Source organism: Doryrhamphus excisus, chromosome 19 (assembly GCF_030265055.1).
Source record: "Doryrhamphus excisus isolate RoL2022-K1 chromosome 19, RoL_Dexc_1.0, whole genome shotgun sequence".
Taxonomy (NCBI): domain Eukaryota; kingdom Metazoa; phylum Chordata; class Actinopteri; order Syngnathiformes; family Syngnathidae; genus Doryrhamphus; species Doryrhamphus excisus.
Window position 1 is genome coordinate 8644854 of NC_080484.1, and position 19225 is coordinate 8664078.

At 41.9% G+C, this 19225-nt stretch overlaps 1 protein-coding gene across 4 annotated transcripts in view; it reads right to left on the reverse strand.

Annotated features, from left to right (window-relative positions):
- Positions 1–264: 264 nt before the first annotated feature.
- Positions 265–19225, reverse strand: part of LOC131106821 (pleckstrin homology domain-containing family G member 1) — a 44041-nt gene continuing 25080 nt past the window's right edge. For all 4 annotated transcript variants that reach the window (XM_058056263.1, XM_058056261.1, XM_058056262.1 and 1 more), the window contains 16 exons: positions 18561–19135; positions 15820–15920; positions 14469–14538; positions 10678–10724; positions 8965–9115; positions 8612–8743; positions 7266–7448; positions 7092–7187; positions 6895–6981; positions 6592–6625; positions 6026–6121; positions 5883–5944; positions 5438–5629; positions 5246–5365; positions 3380–5165; positions 265–2543 (listed from right to left, as the gene is read on the reverse strand). In XM_058056263.1, the coding sequence (XP_057912246.1) occupies positions 1600–2543; positions 3380–5165; positions 5246–5365; positions 5438–5629; positions 5883–5944; positions 6026–6121; positions 6592–6625; positions 6895–6981; positions 7092–7187; positions 7266–7448; positions 8612–8743; positions 8965–9115; positions 10678–10724; positions 14469–14538; positions 15820–15920; positions 18561–18986 (4527 nt within the window). In that variant the 5' untranslated portion in view covers positions 18987–19135 and the 3' untranslated portion in view covers positions 265–1599. The remainder of the gene's footprint in view (positions 2544–3379; positions 5166–5245; positions 5366–5437; positions 5630–5882; positions 5945–6025; positions 6122–6591; positions 6626–6894; positions 6982–7091; positions 7188–7265; positions 7449–8611; positions 8744–8964; positions 9116–10677; positions 10725–14468; positions 14539–15819; positions 15921–18560; positions 19136–19225) is intronic.

Here is a 19225-nt window from a genome sequence, read left to right on the forward strand (position 1 = left end):
AAATATAATTATTCAGTGTATTTTGATAATGTACAGCATATAATTGCTAAAATAATATATTTTTCTGTTATTCTACTTTATTTTTTATTAAAAATATATAATATGATTGTGTTATCCTAATAAACACATAAATTACATTACTTCTTTCTTATCGGTATCTTTCATTTCTATGGCCTAATAAATGTATCTTTAGCATCACTGCTGTGATTCATTTAAAATTCCTTCATGTTATGACATTAAAAAAACACACACACACACACAACAGAGTTTACAGTTTAGAATTTATTACCTCCAATACATTGTTTTTGTTGAGCAATGACATCTAGGCCGTTAAAAAAATACAGTACACTTAACTTAAACTTGAGAGCATTGTAAAGCATACTATGGCATACAAGAATAACTTTCCTAAAATGTACATCTTTACAAAGTGTTTACAAAGTTGACGTTTGAAGTGCAAAAAAAAAAGGAGTCAACAAAGACCGGCAATCCCCATCTGTGAAGCCGAGGATGAAAATATACAATGAAACAAAACAACATACTTCATATTCTTAACTTGTATTTCCTGATATGAACAGTTTGTCATGTTGTGCTTTTTAATCTTTATTATCTTTACATTTGGAACTTGTTTGAAGCAGTGCACAAAAGGGAAAAAAATAACTACCCATTCACAGTATTTGATTTGAACGTGGCGGAATAACACCCCCAAAATCAAAATAAACTTTTAATAAATACATTAATCTTTCATTTACAACCTGTAACGGACCTGCCCTTGGCGTGAATAGTAATACAAGTCATCAAAGGGATGCTTTTGAATAAATAAAATGCTTTGAATAGTGTGTAGATTTGCTGATATGAAATATGGTAAGACAACTATTAATGAACAGATCTGTGTAACTGTTGATCAGTAGTGTGATACACAACCACTTACTTTCCACTGAAGTAAAACGCTGTACAGTATTGTAGTCCTTAAATCAACCATCAGTGTGGTGCCGGATTAAAATCCAGATAAAATAAATATGTTTCTTATAATGATGATTTTTTTTGTTACCCTAAGACACATACTGTATTATCACTACAAATCCACATGTTTGATTATGCTTACCCTATTAAATTTGTAATATCTAACGTGTTACTTTTGTAAGATTTATTGCAAAAAAAGCTTGTTCAAAGTGAGCCTGGGTAGCAGATCCGCTGCAATTTGTAAAGCTGCTGATGTGACGTTTTGAATGTGTGGCTAGGTGCTGAAAATGCTGATTTAAAATAAGCTAAAAAGACTAATAGGAGGGCTCTACGGAAGAAGATCCTTTTGTGTAACGTGGGATTACTTCATGAGAAGAATGGAAGTGCTAAGGCAGCCTGCAGGTAGGATTCAAAGCGCCATTGTTCAACAACAACATCCTATGCTCTTTACTCCGAAGCATAAAATAGAGTTAATATTTATATATACAGTACAGTGTTAAGAAATTGGCTTACTTAGAACATGTGCTACATTTGTGTTATATTCCCTTTTCTTTGTAGTAGTAGTAGTAGTAGTAGTAATAGTAGAAGCAGGGACTGTTGCAACGTCTGAGGTGTAATATATTTGGCTTTTTAGTTGACTCAGGCAAAGCTGCTGGAGCTCAGACATTGAAACTTTTCCCTCAGAGATTGGACAATTTTGGGTTGGTTCTGCTGTGGTTCACTCCATAGGTACTTCTCCAGTTGCTCACGATTCAACGACGTCAGCGGGTCAGAGGAGTGCACTGGTGTGCATGGCAAACTCCGGGAATGGACGAGACCCCTGTTTGGATATGAAAGACCCGCCACGGAGCTGCAACTTTGCTGCGTCATCCCGCTCTGCTCTGGTTCGATTTCGTCCTCGGAGCGGATCTCCACATAGTCGTCATCGTCCCCATTGTCTTTGAAGTTGGCGAAGTAGTTCTGGGTGGCGGTGAGGATACTCAGGGCGGATGCTCGGTTCAGGACAAGTACATGTTGGCCGTCATGTAAGGTGAGATCTGAATCTCCTTGGGTGGACCTCTCTGGGAGGCTGCTCTGCCGACCAGCACGGCCCAAAGAGGGACCTTGGAGTCTTTCTACAGCAGGTCCATTACATATCAGTCCAGACTGGTTGTTCTCCAATTGCTGGCTACTTAAAGAGCTGACTGACTGACAGTGTCTTGTTGGAGAAGCAGGCTGTCTCTTGATGGTACTGTACACATGCTCGTCTTTCTCGCTGGGCGCCGATATGCACGAACTCCATCTCTGTGATGGTGGTGAGCTCGGGGAGACCGGGGCCATCTTCAGAGAAGGGATGGAGCAGGATGTTGTAAGTTTGCGCTGAGGCGTGGATGAGGCTCTTGCGTTGCGCACATCGCCGGAAGAAGACATGAAGCTGGAAAGCTCTCCATTGCTGTAGGTGGAGTGTAGCCATTCCTCCTCCAGGGAGGTCTCAGGCATCGACGGAGAAGACGATAGACCCGGGTGGCTGTGGTGCGCTGTAGCGGAAGAATCCTTGAACATGACCTGGTCATAGAGCTGGGAATACTCTGCTATCCTTGCACCTGCAGACGGAATACAAGATAGAAACAGGATTATTTAAATCACACAATGGGTAGAATGGAACTACACCAAGGTCAAACCATCCTGAAACTGTCAGTCTAACTCCTGAAAAAATATGACATACCAGAAAAATACTGTTCCACTGGAATCATGCAGGATCTGGTGGTTCTTTGCCCCACTTATCCCAAATGCAAACAGACCATAATTTCCTTCATTTGTACTAAAACTGCCACCTTGGGATGGGTGGATCTTAGCTTGTATCACTTAGGGATGTATCATATGACGATAAATACAGTGCTTCTTTTTTATTACAGCATATGACGTGTTACAGGCTGAGCCTGGCCCTTTAAGAAGAACTACTACATTGTAGAAAGTTGAGTGTCTGTCTTTTCAATCGTTGGTCTGTCTGCACCGCCCATTGTCCTCTGCATCCTGATTGGCTGTAGACTATTGTCAGTCAACCTCCTTCATGACGCTCTGTTGTGTCTGGTTAGCTTGAAGGTTGGACTTCTGGACATGCTGAAGGAATCTAGATGTTATGCGGCCATACGGCGCTGTTATGGAACACTGTCAATGAATCTTTGGTTCAAAGCAGGACTGCAGCAGAAGTAGTGCTGAAATATGTTTTCGCAAGGACACAAAAACACTACAGTAGGACGGGACACTGGTCACAGGAGTGCAATACGTGAATCACTTTCTTGTCTCCAACCTGTGGGTTGATCATTAAAATTCAAAAGGAAGGTTTGAACCTTTTTGAGTGTTTGAACAAGTGAGAAATATTTTATGAGAAATTGCTTGTATTTTGACTTTCTTATTTTGAAGTGTGTTTTTGTGTTACCTATAGCAGCTCCTCCTTGTTTCTTTTCCTCTAAGATGGCAGCCAGGTCTTTCTGCCTCCTGTCAGCTCTCGGTCGACCACAAGAGTCCCCAGGATCCATGCTCCTCATACGCAGCAGCTGATTAGCTTTCTTTATCTTCTGGCTATATTGCCGTGCCATCAGAAAGACACGACTCTTGGTTTTGTCCATAAGTTCTAGAGGAAAGTCCACTGATTCACCCAGCAGCAGAGAGGAGGATGCCAGTGGTGAATCCAGACCTGCGAGCTGCCCTGGAAACAAAGTATGGAGATCCTTGATAGGATTTACGGTCTGAGGAGGGGTTTTTGGAGGAAGTTCCACCAGGTCATCGTCCTCGAGTCGGAAGCTGCCGCTACTGAGGCGAGCCAATCTGTTGCGGATGCTCTTCACTGTGCCAGGGAGGGGTTCTGGTGGGACTGGAAGCGGTTGTGGACTAGGAACAGGACTCGGGTGATCGTCTTCAGTGGTTCCGTCACTTTGAAGGTCAGGGAGGTTGATGACTGGGATGGTGAAGGATTGTGACGAACGCATAGGAGGAGGTTTAGGTTGTTCTGCTGGGGGGGTCTTCGTTGGATGGATGGCTCCTTGGGGATCTGCCCCAAGACTGGTTTTGACTGGGGATGTCGTCTTGGTTGACTCAATGGCACTGACTGGGAAAGCAGCAGGCAGTCGGTCGGCTTTCCTCTCGTTGTTCTTGATGTAGTTTTCCAAGTCATTCCAGAGCTCATCAACATGCTCTGACATTTGATCTCCTTTCTGTGAATGTTGGGAGGCAATAGAAGCAGATGATGAGGAGAATTCTAGATTGAGGGCTCCTGGTCGTTCATCGTCTCCAAAGCGGAGACTCTCCTCCGATACAAACGCTCGGATGCTTCCATTTAAGTCCTGTTCAGAAGCCGGCAGACTGTCTCTCTGGTGATCAGGTTTAATTCCCTTGCCTTCTATTGATGGAGGATCCCTAAAACAAATGGTGTCATAGATATTCTCCTCGACTATCTTCAGCTCAGATGTCTCAGTTGGCTTCCCTTCCTGAGTTGAGAACTGGTTGCTCTCTAATTTGATGGAAGGCTCTGTGGTGTCAAGAACCTCTGGAACGTTAGGCGTCATTGCTGATTGGCTATGTAAGCTGTGTACATCAGAAGGTTCTTTCCGTATTTCCTCTGAATCTCTTCGGATAAGGCCCATTCTCTTCAGGTCTTCATAACTGATGTTGTCATATACATTTTCAATATCATCCATCGTTAGCTGTTCAGCTGACGAGGATCCAGATATGTCATTGCTGGAGGATTCTGTGTGTATCACTTCCAGGTTGTGACCAGGCTGGTTGTCATCCGGACTTTTCTTAACCTCTGTCGCATTCTCCCCAACACTGCTCGCCCTTCGCAGAACCCTGCTTCCACTCGATGGAGGTTCAGTCTGGATAGTCGGGAGCTGTTCTACATGCCAGCTGCACGGCCGGGCCATTCTCGGAGACAAGGTGGCATCCAATCTCTCTGAGGGCACTTCAGGTTCTGGTCCGGTTGGTTCTGTGGGAACAAACATCTGGTAGATGTCCTCGTCGTCATCGTCAGGCTGCATTGTTCTCTGTCTGGTGGGGAACATGGCCCTGCGAGCGCGGTGGTCTGCCCAAATGTTCCGAACAGAGTGATCACTATCTGTCACGACCACTGATGGGATCGGGGACTCTGGGGGTTCTTCTGTGACATGAGGGATCCTGCGAAGTGGAGGGTGGTGACTTGCGTCCCTCACAAGGGATTCTCTGGCTCTCTGAAAGGATGGGCATGGCAATGAGACGATAAGGTGCAAAATTTGAAACAATGAGGAAGAACTGAGGAACAATGCCATACCTGTAGATCTGAAGCGCTCATATTGAAGGCTTTCCACTGTTCGATACTATCCACAGATGCTTGAGGGTTCAGCCTCTTTCTACTGCCTTTACCTGGGACTCGCAACCTTTTCCCACCTCCCTGAATGAAGAATCTGACATTTTAGCGCCAGAAGGAGCCATACTGCTAATTAAATGCTGGTCTTACACATACCAGGCCGCTATCATCCTCATCATCAGCATCTTGCTGATGTGGCTCCTCCCCTTCCTCTCTATCACTGTGGTCGTAGTGGTCACCAGGGTCCAAGGACTCCTGTGATTGGTTGATGAGACTGCGGCTGCGACCTATCGTTCCCAGAGCCAGCTGGGACACCGGAGAGAGCAGGGTTGCGCCCAGACTTGTTCGCTAGGATAAAGGAAAATAAAATTGTTATTTCTGTTATGTAAGCGTCAATGCCTGCGTAGGTGTTCTTGTTACTTTGACTTTAACCCTTTAAATGGTACTTATTAAAACACCAGTCAGCTTTTACGGTAACTTTTACACTTTTACATTTATTATTGCTTGTAACAACATCATGTTTAAACTTTTATAATAATAATTTTAAGTGCATGAGGAGCATTTGTGGTATTTCATTATACATTTTCCATTTGAGACCAACCTTTTCTCCATCAGTGTTGGCAGCATTCTGTCTGGCATTCTTCAGTAATTTTGACAAAGGTTCTGAGGATAAAAAAAATGAATAATTTTGTGGTTTTGTTCCTGGTTTGATGATGCGAATTGTTCCGAAAATACAATTCTTACCTTTCCTGCGTCCTCTCCGAGGGGTGGGGCCCTCTTTTGCCTGAGGAGAATCCTTTTTGTCGCTATCAGGACTGCTGAAGTGAAATCCAGGATGGTCTGGAGGAAAAAGGGGATTAATTCACAGTTAATTAATTCCGGATCTGACTGCGCTATGTGAATTTCTGTGATTCAATATTAACAAATTCAATATTTAAGATTTTCTAAATACGGTTTTTGCCATACCTGTAGACATGACGTAACACCCCTATAGTCACCTTTACAACCGGCACTAGCATAACAAGCTACTGTACTAATTAGCCTCTCCAATTTACTTATTAGAAACTGTTTCAAATGGAGTGAGGAACAGGGAAAATGTACCACTTCCACACTGAATGGTGGAATACCTTTTTTTCCACTCATGTCATGTCGAACACTTCCAAGAATTTCTTAATCATAATAAACCATAATCTACCACGGAAAAGCCATCATTTATAATGAATACATTTTTGAAGGACTGCGATGGAGTCCAAAACTGCCATGACTGTATTGATTTTTCTAATTAATTATCATTACATTTTGACACTTACGCATTGCATCCATCTCCAGAATGGCTTGTTTGGCCTGGAAAAAAATGGCAGAGGGCAAGATCAGTACGTTATGCAGCGGATTTTCACACTAGGTGGCACCAAAACCCCCACATTTAAACATAATGGCAGCAGAAAATTCAAGCAAAACAATTTCTAGAAAATAACTGAACAGGTAATTTACTATAGTGGATCATATGAGGATAAAGGAAAGGAAAGGGGAAGTAGGGGGCATAAATCACTGCACCTCCTACTCACAGGTTTTTTAACAAAAGGGAACACAGTCAGCAGACAAGCCGTTTTTACCTTGGCAGGGATTTTGGCAGGGTGGTTTTCAAGTATGAGCCTCTTCAGGTGTAAGATCCACGTGCGCTTATCTTGCTGGGATTTGGCCTGGAGGCAGTGTAAAGAACATCACAGTGAACATAAGAGCATGTTGGGGATAAACCCTTTCAGTTTAAAATGATGAATAGTGTAACAAAAATGACTGAATATTCAAATACCTGGACCGTGTGCTGTAGTTTAGGGTTCTTGTAGTGAAACACGCTGAAACTCAGCGGTTCTTTAGGGATGACTTCCACCAGCATGAGGTTGCAGCACTGCAAAGGAGCAATGAGACGTCAGGGTTTGAAATACTTTGGCCAAAAGCGTCACATGATGTCGCAATGGGGACCGACCAGGATGTGAGCCTTGTACGTGAAGGTTTCTTCTCGTTTCTTAGTGATCAGCAGGAGCTTATCGAACAGGAACAGCGTTCTCTCGTTTTTGGCTCGCTGCAGACGAAACGTTCCTTCGAGGACCAGCTCTCCATAGCCGATCAGATCAGGGCCTTTCCAATTGGTTAACAAGCTCTGGATTTCCTGCATGGCAACAGATGAACAGAAGGATGATAGTGTGTCCAAAATGTGTCCTTTTGGTTTTTTTTCTTGTTTTTTTTCTTTTTTTCCATTCTAAAAATATGATTAAACAGGAAAACTAAAAAAAAAAAAAAGAAAACAGAAAAAAATGGGAAAAAAAAGAGCAAGAATTTTATCAAAATAAAGACAAAATATTATAGGAGAAGACAAACATGAAAAACAAAATATTATAGGAGAAGACAAACATGAAAAACAAAATAACAAATAAAGAATAATAAGGAAATTTTGTTGGGTAAAAGGTATCATATTATTACACAAAAAAAGACATAAAATTATGAGAATAAAGACATAATACTACAAGAAAAATTTTACTAGGAGAAATTGAATAAGGAAAAAAGTTCATATTGACAGTACACTGCTTTATGATGTTTCTTTTGTTGTTAGTAAATTTCCAGCATATTACCATTATTACCATTATTACCATATTACGATATTTCTGTATGACTGATACAATTGGGAGAAAAAAGTTGACAAAAATTTCTAAAACAAATTTAGATGAATAAATACTTTTGTATAACTTTCCTAATAAGAAAATCAATTTTGGAGAAATGTATAAATCCAGAAATGCATAGTTGGAGATGACCAAAATGTACCCACAGGGCATCCTTCATTAAAATTGAAGATATGCTGAGAACTGAAAGCCCGAAATCTGCACATGGGCCAAATAAACCTGACCACTGTTCTGCACATAAAAGAATCTCTTCACCATGAATACCCTAAGGTTGGATAGCGTGAATGGAAATGAACTAAAACTTGTGATTTTTAAAAGGTTGTCATTTGCTTCAATAATAACCAAAAGTGTTTTTACAAATATTGCACACATTCCAGGATTCATCTGACCGTTTTGGTGTCCAACTGATAGAAGAAGCAAAGCTTTTATGTGTTCTCCTTATGCAAGGCCATCATTAGCCCAGTGGAAAATACTGTGACTTGCGTAAGACGTGCAGAGGAGGATCAGAGCCTTGGCTCAGTCCAAGCCTGAGTTCACATCATTCAACTGAACCCAAAAAAAAATTGGCTCGTTGAAAAAGCCCTGAATCGGGCATGTGATTGCAGCTATAAAAATGTTCAGGAGACTCGCTGTTTGAACTGTCAGCCTGCCATACCTGCAGTCTAACAGCGTGCTCGTGCTTCCTCTTCATGTCATTGATGTGCCAGGCTACTCTCTGCATGGTGTCTATGGCTTCCTGCACGACCTCATACGTCTCTGTGTCCTTCTCCATATGGTTGGCTATCTCCTGTGACACACAAACAACTCCAGTCAGCAGTTGCATTGCTGCCACAAAGCCATGTCAAGATATATCCATGCATCTATTTATCTATTTAAAGCATGGCAAAATTCACACCGAGTGCCGTATGTCTCAACATTTGGCTCCAACACTAGAACAGAAGAAAGTCTGATGTTGTGCACATGCAACCAAATGCTCTGTATGAAGGCATTTCAACCGTTCAGACGTACATGAAGCAGCAGATGGTACTTGAGGATCCGCTGCACTGGCTTCAGCAGGTAGGAGCCCAGGGGCAAGGAGTGCCGCAGAGATTCCTGGCGCTCGCGGAAAAACTTGGCCAACGCCTTGTTCCTCATGCACTCGGTTAGCACAGCCACCGACCTGCCGAGTCAATAATTACAGGCGTAAACTGTAAACTGTAATTGGGCAAGTGCATAGTACTGTATAGTATACTTCCATAATATACTAAAATCATACTACTGATAATAGAGGTGTCAGGAGACAAGATGATACACAAGATCCGGTCCACAAGAACAAGATTTGAACTTTACTTTTTTTGTAAAGTACAATGAAAAAATACATGACAACGCAATCTCTACTATATCACATTCTTACACTCTGTGCTGCGTTTTTATGCTAACGGACCCGCCTCCACCCCCCACTGAGACAAAGAGACTGCATGCTTTTGTTCTATGGAACAGTTGTCTCATTGCCTAGCTATTTAGCTTCCTGTGTATTAGTCCTGAATATCCCCGATCTGCATTTTTGTCAGATTTGCATCAAAATGTTCCCCGACACATGTACCACACCTCCACGAACTTTCATACTGGTCAGCTGTGTAGCTTTTTCCTCATCCTGCTCATTTCCAATGATGTATAGTGACTGTGTGTGTGTACAGTGGTTAAATGAAAGACCCTTATAAGTAGCCTAAAATGTCCGTGTGTGTGTGTGTGTGTGTTTGTGCGTATGCATCTCTGCATGTCTAAATTCCAGTGCGACTCGACACAAGCTGCACATTGTTCTTGGAGGAAACCCGACCTTGGAGCCCTACATGACCTCAATACATCTGCAACCTCAGTGTGTGTGTGTGTGTGCGTGTTTTTAACGTGCGTGAGTTAGCGTCTCCTGCACTTCTGTGTGTGTTTGTCCTATGTGTCCTAAACTGGGGTCACCAGCTGTGGTTTGGATGTGGGGAAAATACTGACAGTAGTCTTTTACATGCACTCACACACACACAATCTCAGTATTCAATGACTCATGATGAGTGTGCTAATTGTATCTGATGGGGATTATCATACACCATGGATAGAAATTGTAGCTTGAGGGTGAGGCGTGTGTGTTCGGTGGATGCACTGTATCTCATTGGCATAAAAAAAAAGCCTCACGTTTCCCACTAAATCATTGCACAATGTCACATTATTCCATACAGGTGTCCCGTAGGACCACCCACCCATGCAGAGAAGAATAAAACATTAGTAGAAGTAGGTCTGATAAGATGACAACAGAAATACCCCATCTGTCATCAACGGGCGCTGTAAGTCTGTCAATAAGCAGTGAATAAAAGAATGAAAGGGAAAAAAAAAGGAGGGAGGAAAGGAGCGAGGGAGGGAGACCCCGAGGCACAAGTGCAAGCAGACAATTTGACTCCTTAGCGAGAAGCTAACACATTGACGGTCATACACATCCGTGTTATTTGAGACGCTGGGAAGAAACGTGGAGATGAGATCAGGGCGACAGTGACAACAGGATGATGTTCACAGAAACACATATTGCACTGCAAGCCTCAAAAGTCTTTATCTGATGCCAGCCCGGACAAGAAAGGGAAATTGTTATGATGACCATAGAACAAGAAATTCCACTCTCATGTCACGTAATTTGATTAGTCATATTATACAGTGGTTAACTTATATTTTTTAATGGCAAAACAATGTTTTCAATCTTACCTGGGGTAGTTGGTGCAGTACTGGGTGTAAATGTGGAATTCTTCACTCTGGAATGAAAAAAAGTGTCAATGAAATGACAAATATATGTCACAGGAAACGCACTTAAATGAAGCCTTGCTTAAAATAAAACTCATTTTAATGTGGTCTGTCTGCGTGGTAATTTTACTCATCAACCTGTGTTTAAAAATAAGTGAGGAAGAACCACTTGCAAAACGTGCTGACAGAGCTTTTTTTTTTTTTTTTTTTAAGTCAAAGGGGCACCGTGCAGTATAACCCAGACAAATACGGCGTCTTTATTATAAGCATGACTAGCGTATGGTTTAGAGTCTTTTAAGTTCGCCCGTGAGTGCTGGGATTAAATATCCCCTGATAGAAGCGCCCCGCCCCTTTAATTGAGACGTTTCTCACCCTGCACGCCGCCTCGCTGAACATCAAACGTATGTTAGGCGGCATGACTTCATCAAAAGTCTGCATCGACTTTTCCTGGCAACTCTATGGCATGTGGCCACTTTTGTTTGCCTAGAAGGTGATGTTTGCATCACTATTTGGTTGTTAGGGTTATGAAGAAAAAAACCCTGACATAACAAATTCTACAGGTTTTAAAACGTTCAGAAAAAAATGTCTTGGCTTGGCCTAAATCAATTCATAAATTAAAATGTACTGGATCATTTTGCCGGTCTCGGTATATTGCCACATGCATGAGTGTCTGCTTTCCTCGCCTCCCGAAAAGGGTTCACCCTTGGCGTGGTTGTTCTGTAGAACAAAGGGATGAATGGAGTGAGCCTTTTTGTCAGTCATACAGTCTCTTTGTCTTGGTGGGGGGTGGAGGCGGGTACGCTAGCATACACAGAATGCAGAAGATTACAATATGGTATAATTTTTTGTCATTGTATTTTGAGTCAAAAGTAATGCTATAATCTTGTCTGCATTCATGTATAATTTATATAATTTTTAACAAAAAAAATAAGTATTAGAAATTTTAGTCTGCTTAGGCTTTTAAAAAAAGTGGTGCACTATTTCTATCGTGAAACAAATATATATTAATTTGTTACTTATGACCATTTGTTATGTATGAATTATTATTATTGGTATGCAAATACTATGTCATTTAAACAGAGTATGATGCAATGCATTTCCATGCTACAATACAACAAAATATAATTCTGATGAATATTGTAGTCTTTGTTAGTCGACAGGATTATGCAACATGATTATCGTTTTTTGCTTGATACAAATTAGGATTGTTTTGGCCTTGGTGGATATTTGTGTTGCGTTGATTCTGTTATTTTTCCCATGTTGTTATCATGTTATTGATCTTCAAACTCCTCATCTCTTTCTCTCTCGTCTGGCTCTGTTGTAGCCCCCATGGTCCACCTCCGCTATTACATAACATGGGGGTCTTTTTGTGTCCATAAACACTGTGGGGGGCTGCAGGATGCTGACAGAAAACAGGAAGCGACATCATAAACACGCAGGGAAGATTGTCAGATATCTCACCTCATGTCCAAACAGACATGGTGGACATTGTGTTACGTATTGTGGACTCTATTTTTGCCACTGTTAGGAAATATACATTCACTGCAAGCACCTCAAGCAAATAACAAACTCAGCTTGAGCTCCTTCGTGGGAAAAGGCCTAAATTGAAGAGCAGAGGTCTCTTCCTCGTCTCCAGTAGTCTGCTACCACAGACCAGACCTAAACACAACCAGATGTGCCACCATCCATTTATGACGACACATGCAGTGCTAATAGACACTGGCTGAACTTGTACGCTGACCACAGAACACATACAGTAAATGTTTCTATAGAATACTAATTCATGCGGCGCATGCAATAGCATATGGGAAAATACAGACATACTGTACATGCATGCATGGCCTCAACGTCAACCACATTTACATTTAGTTACATTCAACACTATCAGTCTCTACAGTCGGTTTACAATGTTTCACAAAGGAAAACTTGGCAAAATTAAATCCAAAATATGTTATTTTTCACGTTCAAAAGTAAAGAAATACAAATAATACAAACACAATATCACTTTTAAAGACGGGAGTGGAGCTGTGAGTCACCATGTCAGCGTCTCGTAGCTTTGATGTCATTGTACAACCGATAATAGAATTCTCTCGCATTAGTCATCATGTGTGCAGAGAAGAGCATGATTAGACGTATCATTGTTCCAACACTCGTTTGCATGTTCTCCCCGTGCATGCGTGGGTTTTCTCCGGGTACTCCGGTTTCCTCCCACATTCCAAAAACATGCTAGGTTAATTGGCGACTCCAAATTGTCCATAGGTATGAATGTGAGTGTGAATGGTTGTTTGTCTATATGTGCCCTGTGATTGGCTGGCCACCAGTCCAGGGTGTACCCCGCCTCTCACCCGAAGACAGCTGGGATAGGCTCCAGCACCCCCGCGACCCTCGTGAGGATAAGCGGTAGAAAATGAATTAATTAATTATTCCAACACTACTGTAGGTAGTAGTAGGTAGGTTGGTATCAGCTAACTCTTCCACTCCTGAACCGCTTCCACACAAAACATTTGGCAAAACATGCACCTCACAAACCATATGATGGTGTTGCCATTAAACCTTCAATAAGGGACCATGTCTGTAAAATTTGAAAAAAAATTGGCTGAAATATATGGGCGCCATCAAGCAAAATGTCCTTGCAGGGACCTATAGGTCATTGACCATTTGTCTAATGAAAATACAGTACAAAACTAAATCAAAATATAACATAGTAATGCATAAAAAAGTCAGACTGTAATCTTGAACAGGCATAGACATTATTTAAAAATGGGTGTTTCATGGCTGTGGTGCAATACGGATGTGTTTTGCTTGGTTACAGTTCGTTTGCTTTGTTTACAGTTTTTTGCTGAAGTGAAACAAGCCTCAGACAACAACAGCAAAACATGTTGTTGGACAGTGCTGGTGACGCAAAAGCAAAAGCTTATTTTGTCATCCATGGTCAGGTTTGCGGTGTCGTGTGCAATGGTTTCAGTTTTGAGGAAATGCTGGAATGCGGCACCATGGGACAGGCAAGCATTTTATGGGAACTGGTTGGGAGAGGCATAAAAGCAAAAAAAAACACAAACAAAAGGAGTCGCTGGCTGCTTGTTTTTTCTTGATGAGGCCTCATCAGCTTCTTGGACAGTCCTTCAAATTCTTTCACAATTACCCAATCTTTCTAAATAGTGTTAGTCGACATGAATTGAATTTTCACTCTCACACAAATTGCCTGTTCTCCATGCCCTGTCCAAAGTTTATGTGTGCGTGCATGTGTCAAATGCAGCTGTGAGAACAGGCCGCAACAAGCACGGTACTTTAGGAGTGTGCATGTTAGCGAGACGACACAGTCTTGAGTGGGGTGGGGTGGGGTGGGGCAGGGGCTTGGCGGGTAGGTGAAGAAACAAACTAGAATTAGAAGAGCACTGATTGATTTCAGTTCTGCGCCATGGTTAGGCAAATTTGAATCAGCACACCTGCATAGCACTGGATAGCCAGAAACATTGGAATTGGCAATATTTGGCGATATTTGGCGCACATGGGCAAATCTTTCATGCTGCCAGCTTATTTTGCACTGAACAGGAAGTCACTGTGTGCACGCTGTAATGCTGTGAACCTAGGCACTAATGAGGAAGTTGCCATTGCTACAACCCATATCTGCATAAACGCCCCTTTGGGCCTCAAATTTGAAATCGGCGAAAGCCGTCAACATCAACTTGTATTGTTTTTATTGTTTATTAATTACTACCTATAATGCCGCCCCTGTGTGGGAGTATCTTATTTACCTTTGATACGAAGCATTCTGCAATGGCCACAGGGTCAGCGTTGCACTTCTCCAGGTGGTGAAGCAAGTCCCTGAAAACAAATGTGCACAAATGATTAGAAACTTATCAGGAATATCGCCGCTTTGATTCATTGTTTCTAACTATTGTGTTCAATTTCAGGAGTCACACGGGGAACAGAAATGAAAACTAAGCCTCTGAGAAACTTCCTTGAATTCAAAACTACAGCTCCTGTGTGTGTGTTTGAATGACAATGATGGAAAAAGTCCACTGGTAAGGTTATTGTTTCATGTCTAAGGCATGAGGTCACTGGGAATGCTTTAAACTGTCTTAAAGCTTCCTTTAACTGGCCCAGGTTTTTTTTCTCCTCTTGTTTTTGTGCATGACAGCTGACAAATGAATGGGTGGGAGGAATAAGTGTATATTTGTGTCCGAAGACCACCATGATGCTGAACTAGCCTTCAAACCACACAAACACACATTTTACACATTTTAGAGAGGTGACGGAGGAAGCAAATATGCAGACGTGGACTGACTTCACATACAAAACACACACAGGAACAGACACACACACACACCTGACTGTCATAAGTGCGGCATTCCCAGAAATCAGCAGGCTGCTCAACTTAGTTTCATTATTACTTAAAAATCCTCCCAGTTGACATTTGATCCATGTGTGTATTAGCTTATATGAAAAATGTAATGCTAATTTGCATTATTTGGATAATGTTAGCATTCTAGCTATTTTCTTAGTTAGACACATATGTTAACACTTACCACTGTCATGCTACGTGTTAGCATACAAATATTAGAATGTTAGCATTACTAGCATGCTAATATTAACATATTTTACTCATTTTCATAGCTAGACACTTTTTATATAAACACTCACCACTATTATGCTAGCTTTTAGCATGCTAACATTAGCAGAGTAGCCGTTCTCGCTATTTTCATAGGTAGACTCAGACACATACATAAACACTTAGCACTATTATGCTAGGTGTTATCAAGCTGATGTTAGAATAGTAACATTTTTAGGTGTTTTCCCAGGTAGACTATTTTTATAAACACTTTATAAGCATTATCATGCTAAGTGTTACATTAGCATGTATGGTGCTTGGCGGAGGTCTGTGCCTTTTTAGTTCTATACTGTAGTTATACCTATATCTATACTCATCTGTAGTTATATAGATGAGTTATATTATATACAGGTGGTGAAACTGGAAACAGACTATTATATGCCATTAACATCTTTTAAATACTTGTTGGTCTTAAATCTTAATTCTTTTTTTTGTGATGTCTCATAGTGTGCCAAGGAACAACTTTTTTTTGGTTTTGTGCGTCCATGCCTTACCTGTTAAAGTGGTAGATGTCCTTGATGTTGCCAAACAGAGAGCCTTTATCCTCAGAGCTCAAAGCCAATCGAGGCTGGTTACTGATATTCTCTAAGTAGTCCTGCAGGGAGAAGAAGAAACGGTTAGGATTGCTTTCTAATAAGGTGATTTTGAAAGAAAATCCCTTCGGGGATCAATAAAAGGGAATCACTGGGACTTGTAAATGGAGAACTGACTTCAACCAGAGGTCATGTCATGGGGTTATGTTAAGATTTTGTTGACCATCAGAGGTAATGTGTAAGGTGATGCTTTATTAGTCACAGGGTCGTGGATGTGACTTGGCTTGACCCGCTCACTCGTCGCATTCGCCTCCAGTCTAACAATGGGCAGCTCAATCACACACACCTCTGAAGGTACACTCCCCTGCTAAGCATCAGACACAACATGTACCAACTTGATCCGCTCCGCCGTTAACCATTAACCTCCTCAAGTGCACGCTCGATTCCAACTCAAACACTTTACACTGCACTGTAGTAGGAAGTCATTACTCTCCCCAATTCCCAGTGTAAACACCCAGGTGACTTCCAAATTCCTGGTCAACTTCAAAAGGCAATGCTTTCCAGGTGCCAAAGTGCAATAAATAACAAAAGCAATGACTGATAGGCCACATTATGGCCTCTGTTGCATGCAGCTAAATATAAATGCACACATGATAGATTGCATGCAGGAAGGGTATATGACAAAGTGATGACCACCGCACCCCTGCTGAGAGAGCTGAGCCCAGGGGAGTCTGGGTAAATATTTGTCTAAAGCCTATCAGACTCTCTGTGCTTGCAGGAAGCAGCATGGGCTGGAGGATTATGGAAGACTGGGGTTGCAATAATGGAGGCTTTGGTGACCATCGGGGATGTTAGTATTGCTACTGATACAATCATCCCTCACGATCATTTAAGAAGCGAGGACAGCCTAATTGCAGATATTTTAATGTCCCGGTGAAGTAGAATGCACTTGCATGTGAGTGACAGTCCAAGGCTGGGTGGTCCGTTTTACCACTTTACTACTGGTGGTCTGCAGACAGTAGAAGGTGATTAACTGTCGCTCTTAAGCTCTTTTCCGTGTTTTCTTAACCTGCTGCAGACACGGTTATCTCTGGGCTAAATCCCTCTTCCTACTCTCCTGTCGAGCTGTCCCTTTTCCTCACCTCTGCATCCTAAAAGTACAGAGGGGGGAAGGAAGACTGAACATCAATCAAAGGTGTCAGGTCAAAACTTCGGTGCCTTTACTTATCCCGTCTCCTGGGAATATAAAGTTCCTGTTTGGATTTTGACAACAGGAGACATCCTTATGTGACGCACAGTGGCCGGGTTCTGATACACTATATCAGGGGTCTCAAACTCAATTTACTTGGGGGCCACTGGAGCTCGGGTCTGGATGAGACTGGGCCGCATCAGGTTTTCAAAAAAAAAAAAAACGCATGTATTAAAACCAAAAAAACTTCACTTTGGTTCCAATTTTCTACAAGAAAAGCTCAGATAAAACATTCCACTGTTCTCAAATATCTTACTTTTTATTTTTCTACACAAAATAAGATGAAAAATAAATAAACAAATCAAGAATAAAGAAAATCAATCAATCAGTAATAAATAAATAAATATCATAATAATAATAAAATGGCAAATAATAAAAACTTAAGAAACCACATATAGTTGATGGGTAGACAAATTATTTTTTTCAGATTAAAATTAAATTAAGTATTATTAGAGCCCTGTAGACATGACAAAACACGACTATAGTCACATTTATACTCTTTTTATTTACAACATATTGCGCAACTGCAGGGTCTTGAGACACATGCTAACTCGCAAACTAGAGAGCTAGCGACCTAAACGGTAGCCTTCAAGTTATTTCCTTTAAACTTAAATAGCCAAAAACTTACCACTTCCACATGGATAGGGAGGATAACTATTAACAGTTATTTAACCTTTAACATGAACATTAATCAAACGTAATGATACCATACAGCATCCATATCAAACTTGCACGGGCCGCACTAACATTAAACTTTCATATCAAGGCGGGGGCCTCAAACTAGTGTCCTGCAGGCCACAGGACACCATGGGCCGCGTGTTTGAGACCCCTGGTTTAGGAGATTTTGGAGTTGATTTGATTTGCAACAGCAGATACCTGCAAAAAACAAACTGAACAAACAGGACCAATTCAGCTCCAAAAAAAATCATCAAATTTGTCATGTATCATGCACACACGTTTTTTTTTGAATGTGTGTCTGTTCCTGCAGCACAAAAGCACTGGTGTCGAGTAACTCAACCGAACCCAAGCCCTACAAGCGAGCACAGGTGACCTTATTGTGTTGAAGGTTCCCAGCAGACAACAAGTGGCAGTGTGTGTGTATGTGTGTGTGTGTGTGTCACGTGTGTGATGAGAACCACAAAAGGCTCAAACCGTGGGTGTGTGTGTGTGTGTGTGTTATCAGCTGATTCAAAGACCTCCACTCCTGAAAAGAACAAAGTCAACCACCCGCCGCTATGACCTCAACCTATCTTGACCCCCAGTTTACTGATTAGGAATCTGTTTCAGTGTGTTTTTAAAATTAGTTTCAAAAGCTAAAATGTAAACATTGGTTGAGCAAGATACAGTAATCAGTTAATTAATACCGATTAGGTCTAACAAAAACAAAAAAACAGCGTGGTTTTCTAATTAATGCAGAGTCAAAAAACATGTTTCTATTATTTATTTCCCTTACCTCCACAATGCTTCTGAGGTCCTGGACATAGGTTCTCTCTGTGTCCAGTATCTCCTGCACCACCCGGTCCACATACGTTTTGGGTCCTTGCACCTCACCAATCCGTTCTCCCCCTCTGTCAAGACCCAGCTCCGGTTCTGAATGATCAGTTGCCGTCTGTTCAGTGCCCTTTCTCCCAGGCTGCCTTCCTGTTTCCATCCTTCCATCATCTCTTCTGTCCTCCTCTCTGCATCCCAGCTGCTGGGCCGGAACCAGCTCCAAACGTATAGCTCCAGAGTCCTGGTCTGAGGTCACAGGGTTACAGTGAGGGGTGTGGACAAGTGTGGAGCGGCTGCCCAGTGAGCAGTGACTGTCCCGGGAGGAAGCGGAGGATGAGGTGGAGCTGTAGCTGACTGGCCTTTCGGCGCTGTCTGGAGAGGAGTCCATGCTGTGTGCAGAGCAATAGCGCAAGGAAGCGTAACGGAAGGCCGGATTGCGGAGGCAGCGAGTCGGGATGTCGCTGGAGCTCAGGACTGAGCCAGAGTCCGGGACTTCAGGAACAGGTGGCAATGCATCTGGCAAGTAGCTGTAATCGTCTGCAGAAAAAAGATGAGAAAGAATCATTCATGGTAGATGTACAGTGTTGAAATCCAAAACAAAACCACATTCATATTCTTAGAGAGGCT